General features: G+C 34.3%; 1 protein-coding gene across 2 annotated transcripts in view; it reads left to right on the forward strand.

Moving 5' to 3' along the window:
- LOC120527883 (WW domain binding protein 1-like) overlaps positions 1-4,631 on the forward strand; it is a 62,091-nt gene extending 57,460 nt beyond the window's left edge. For both annotated transcript variants that reach the window (XM_039751803.1, XM_039751804.1), the window contains exon 4: positions 1,602-4,631. In XM_039751803.1, the coding sequence (XP_039607737.1) occupies positions 1,602-2,407 (806 nt within the window). In that variant the 3' untranslated portion in view covers positions 2,408-4,631. The remainder of the gene's footprint in view (positions 1-1,601) is intronic.
- The last annotated feature ends 1,414 nt before the right edge of the window (positions 4,632-6,045 follow it).

A 6,045-nucleotide genomic window follows, 5' to 3' on the forward strand; every position in this document is an offset into this window, starting at 1 on the left:
ATGGCGTCTCAACCCTCTTCTTAAGAGGACAGATTATTTTATATCTTTCCACAGAAATAAATTAGAAACCAAGGAAGTATCAGAGCTAAAATTAATAATAATTTATAAATCCGGACATCATTACTATGAACACGGAGAGAAAGCTAATAAGCTTTTAGCTTAACAAATCATAAGCAAAAAGTTTGCAACGCAATCCCAGTAATCGCCAACATGAACGGAGATAAAATCATCAACCATAAAAATATAATGCACATATTTAGAAACTACTATAAATCCTTATATTCTACTGAGTTTAAAGAAGACAACACACAATCTAATACATTTCTGGATACATTACAGATACTACAAATTGATACTCTTAGTGCGGGGGAACTGGATAAATCCACTGGCGCTGTCAGAATTACTAGATGCTATGAAGTCACTTCAATGCAGGAAAGCAGCAGGCCCTGATGGCTACCCTGCAGAATTTAATAAGAAATTCTCCGCTTATCTAGCTCCTCTCCTATTAGTAACATTTACAGAAGCTAGAGACAATCGAACTCTTCCTCAAACTTTTCGCCAAGCATTAATCACAGTCTTTCCTAAACAAAATAAGGACTTATTACAATGTGCATCATACAGACCAATTTCACTTCTGAATAATGACGTTCAGATACTCTCAAAAACATAGCTAGAAGGATGGAGAAAGTGCTCCCTTTGGTAATATCGCAAGATCAAACTGGATTTATCAAGGGTCGACACTTATCTTCCAATCTTCGACGCCTGTTTAATGTAATATACTCACCAACAAAGTCAAACACCCCAGAAATAATAATATCATTGGATGCAGAAAAAGCATTTGACATGATTGAATGGAAATACCTTTTCACTACATTAGAAAAATTTGGGTTTGGCCAGAACATTTGTGAATGGATCAAACTACTGTATACCAATCCAGAAGCTTCAGTTTGTATCAACAGCATTAGTTCAGACTACTTTAAACTAGAACGAGGTACCAGACAGGGATGTCCCTTGTAACCGCTGCTATTTGCAATCGCCTTTCAACCACTGGCGGTTCACTGTCGAAATGCTTATGAGAAATTAGTATTTGCATAATTACTTACATTGAGCAAAAAGTATTTACTCTCAATACATATTTGTTAAGTTGATTTAGTTTTCCAGTTAATACTGACCCAATGAACAATATGTCATTGGCACCCTGACAAAGTAGTATTGTTTAGCATGCATTTGTTTTTTCTAGTCTGCAAGCCAAAAGCATCATATTTATTAAAAATAAAAGGTTTGAAAAAGAAAATAATACAATTCTTTTTTTTTTTTTAATCTTTACATTTTATTTGCAGCAACTTTAGCAGGGCAATATGCATATGTTGCATTAACTGTTTTTTCATTAATTTTATCCAGAAAGAAAAGTTGCTGTGTGATTAACAATCGATGCTAAAAGAATGTGCAAGATAGAGTAACAAACCTAATGGACATCCAGATTGTCATAGTTAAAGCCTTTAATTTTAGGAATAGCATTACTTATACTGTTTTTTTTATGTTTTAAATGTATATGCATATTTTAACTGAACCAGATTTTAAAATATTTTCTGTTTTGGCAGGTTTTTTGGCCTCCTTCAAGTTGCCTTCATATGAAGAGGTTGCTGCCCGTCCTAACACCCCACCACCTCCTTACAGCACTGTGTTTGCCCTTCAAGGAGGGCAGTATGCCCACCCAGGTCCTAGCTGCTTGACATCATCCCAAAGTTCTGATAATTATACCAGCTGTTCCTGTGAGTCCTGCTCAGCTTCTTCACCTAGTAGCACCTCATTTTCTGTGCAGGTCACTGATGAGACAGACACCAGCAATGCAACAACACCTAGTGAGACTGGAGATTCTCGGCCAGTAAGTGCAACAGCAGATACGTCCACTCCTGTAGTAGTTGCTGATCCCCTTGGTGCAACTTCAGTGGTAACAGGACAGGACAAACAAGGAGAAGGGAGCAGTAAAAACCAAGAGGAGCCACAGTCACCCAGAGTTATGAATTCCCCACCAAAGCATGCTCTGTTTTCTTCAAATGTAGACTTTTTTGAACCTGACTGCCATGCCTGCTGTTCCTCAGACATTGAAGAAAATGAGGATGCAGATGAAGAGCACTTTCGTCATCGTCGGCTTACTGGGGATTCAGGGATTGAGGTTTGTCGCTGTCAGATTGATAGTGAGGATGAAGATAATGAATCCAGCAAAGAACATGTGGCTCAGGAAATGAAATGTTTACTTCATGACAGCTCTGGCTGCTCCAATAGGAGCGAAGTCTCATCAGTGCAACAATGCCATGAGATGTCTGGCCAGCCACAAGAAGAATATGTCAACTTATGTGCTGCTAACATGAGTGGAGAATTTGTTGTGTCTATGGAGTCCATTTGAAATCTTAGCCTGTGAAGAAAAATATCGTATGTGAATGTATTCCAAGTTTGGAAAAAGTGGAGTTCATTTGATAACTCCTTGGCAATAATGCTAGTAGCATGAAGCATTGTGTTAACATGCCCTTAAATTTAAAATGGAGGAGGCAATTTGAAGTTGATATGTGTATGATCAAACCTGTGTTCTTAAAAAAAAAAAAAAAGGTAAGATGTGAAAATAAAAAAAAAAGGGCAGCTGATAGCCTGTCATTTTGCAGTAAATGTTGTGAACAGTCTCCTCTATGATAACCAGCCTAAATTCATACGTGACATGTTGAAGTACACTGTCATCCGGTTTCCAGGAGGAGCAGCTTATCAATTCAAAGGCAATAATATCTTTAACACTTCCTATTAGTGCAATTTAGCCCCAGATGGACAATGGCTGTTTGGATTTTATTAATTTCATTTGCATATTTGTCAAAAGGAAATACATTCTTTGGATATATGGGCACGCTGAGAGCATGCAACAAACAAAAAAAATGCAAAGACCTGAACTGATGTGTTCATAATTTAAAAAAAAAAAAACTAGCTTCTGAGGTGGAAGCAATGTGTATAAAAAAGATGGCCACTTTTAAGCCAATAATTCCTCACTAAACATGTTGAATGTAAGAACATTTATTACACCAGTTGTATCAAAAGGAACTCCTACGGTGTGGCCAAGAAGTGTTGGCTTTGAATGGGAACAAAATGTATCGCCTTCTACAAAGACTTACCAAGTGTGGGTAATTAAAAAAAGTAAAAATAGAGTAATTATTGGAAGCTCAGTTTTCATACCTTTTTTTTTTTTTTGGTGTTAATGTAATGGAGTAAATGATTTTGAAAGTTGATTGTCTTTTTTTACCTAAATGTTGTTTTTAGTCATAGAAAGAAATCTAAGCCAAAGCATATAATTTAATTATTGGTGGACTGTGGTAAACAAAGCATGCAGAACAGCTTAAGGAGATAAGCCAGTTTAGAAATGCATGAATTAAATCAAAACAAAAAACTTTTATAAAGACAGAAAGCTGAATGTAATAATTGCACCCCTGAATATTTGAGTATAACGCTCTATATCATTCCAGATTTTTTTTGAGATTATTTGTCAGTTTCTGAATTAAAGCAGCTGTTCTGCATTCATGCTGTACCACCTAATAACAACTTGTGTGTATGTTTAAAAACAAAAAAAAAAAATTGCCTTTGAACACGTAAACACAAATTTACTTCAGGAAATCAAACCGTCAGAGTTCAGCTTAATAATTGATTTATGTTATAAATATTTATTTATTTATTTTTTTGAGCCTAGGTATGTAAAATATACAACTTAATGAATTCTTGTTTCTTCTAAGCTTTGACGAAGAATATGATGCTTCTGAGCACACTTTGTTGATCATTAAACATTTGTTTAGTATTACATAAAAGTTGCAGTTAAGATATTTTGTTCATTGTGTGTGAAGATTATTTATAAACAGATGTTTTTAAACACTACATTTAAAATTAAAAATCTTAAGTTCATGTTTCCTGTATCAAATAATTCTAAAACATACTCTCATTAGCACAGTCTGTAACTGTTATGTAGTTTTCTTCTTTGTAGGACGAAAGTATGATTTAAAGAGCAACACTTTTATTTAGTTTACACCTGCTGAAACCGATTGCACATGTCCGTTATGAATGAGAGCTTTCCTGTAGAAAAGCAGATTTGTAGTTCGATGCATGGGTGGGGTACATTTTTATTTGTGCTTTGTATAAATTTCCCCTGTGGTGGTATAAGTGTGCAGTGCTTTTTTGGGAGGTTTGGTGAAGACTTGGGTTCCTTCTGCTATTCAAAGCTATGCATAAAGCTTAAGTGCTGCGGTCAGCTATCCAGGCCTGGATTAGGGTGCATCTCCATTGGTCTGGCTTCTCTTGGGCTCCCTTTGCCAGTGACTTCAAAAGGAACAAAATGATAAATCATAGAAGGGACCATGATTTTGGTATTATAATTCCAGACAAGCAAACTTTGAAAATTGGAATTTTCCTTACAGTGTGTCTTTTTCAGTACTAGACTTATTTGCTGATTGTTATAACAAGTATTTCTCCTACATATTGTTTTTTAATTTTATTGTTTTATATCTTTCTTTTTGTTAATGTTGTAAAGTGCTACTTTTTCCCACTAATTATCTTTAAGATCAACACAGTTACATCAGTGCTGTAATTAAAAAGTCTTCTTTTTATATAAAGTGCTATTTTGTGTTTTATTAAGATTTTCTTATACTCTGAACAATTACATTTTGTTATTTTCTGAAAACGGAAAATGTCTGAGTGGTCAGAGAAAATGCAGGTTTCAGTCTGGGTAAATTGTTTTTGTATTTTTTAGGTTGCTGATGACACTGTTGGTTCACAAGTGGATTATTTCTGTTTTACTGTGAATAGATTAGTAAAATCTACCACACCATTTCAAAGTCAAACCAAGTGTAATAGTGCAGGCTATTAAAATAAAAAGTCATATGTTGTAATTTGATGAAAATGCATTCCAGAGTGATAATCATTTTTCTCATTGCACACTTCCATTAAAAAATTGAAGACATTTTCTTTGGGATGCAGTTTTGAATGACTGCAGCTTCACACTAATAACAAAGTTCTTCTGTTGCAGTAATTAATTCTAGTGTTTAGCAGAGAGATTGTTTCAGCATTAGTTCCCCTACAAATAACATCAGCAAAAGTAACCTCATTAAATATTTTCATTAATATTTTCATTTTCAGAAATATTTTTTGATTTTATAAATGTTATTGTAATAGTACTGTACGTCAAAATCCCATGTTGACTACTAATTGGTATATGGATTTTTTTACAGCAAAGAAGGCTGGATTTGCATCTTAATTCCTGTCTGGTTGCTTTAAAAGATGCATTCATTATTGCAAATGTGGGAAGTACCAACTTGCATGAGCCAAAATGACATTGGGCTTTTTTCCCATTTGTATGCACATTTTAAAATAAAGAAAATGCATAGCAGTATAGATCTTCTAATCTTGAATCAATGCTACTGAATGTCAAACATTTATGAGTTAGAATTTTAAACAATATGATATCCTGCTTAAAATATAAAACCTGTGAATGAATGGTAAACAAGGTTTATTGCATAAATTTCAGTTGAAAGGCTGTTCTCTATGAGAAATAATGCTAGTGGATGCGTGTCTACCAGATTGATGCTTAAAGGCATTTTAAGTTGAATCAAGAAATGTGCCAGCCCTCCACTTAAAACCCTAGTGCCTTAAGTAAATATCAAAATTTTTGGTGACCTCTAATACTGAGATATAGGTAAAGAGCATTAATGAAAGAAACTTTAAAATGGGAGTCGGCTCAGGAAAACTAGAAAGTTTTATAATTCTTGTTAGTGTGATGAGCAGATAAAGTTACTGTATTGGCACACACACATGCATACTTTTTTGCAAAATTAAGATTGGTTTGCTGCTGTTCCACATTATGTATTACTTTTTGTTCATTGCTTGTTTGAGCAGCACATTGCAGCTTTTTATATGCAACAGTAGTTTTCTCAATTGTCTTTTTTTGGGAGGTGATGATAACCATTTAACAAACATACAAGCATATGGAAAACACACTATTTATAAAATAACTTATTGATGAAT

The sequence above is a fragment of the Polypterus senegalus genome, chromosome 4 (assembly GCF_016835505.1).
Source record: "Polypterus senegalus isolate Bchr_013 chromosome 4, ASM1683550v1, whole genome shotgun sequence".
In the NCBI taxonomy this organism is placed as follows: Eukaryota; Metazoa; Chordata; class Cladistia; order Polypteriformes; family Polypteridae; genus Polypterus; species Polypterus senegalus.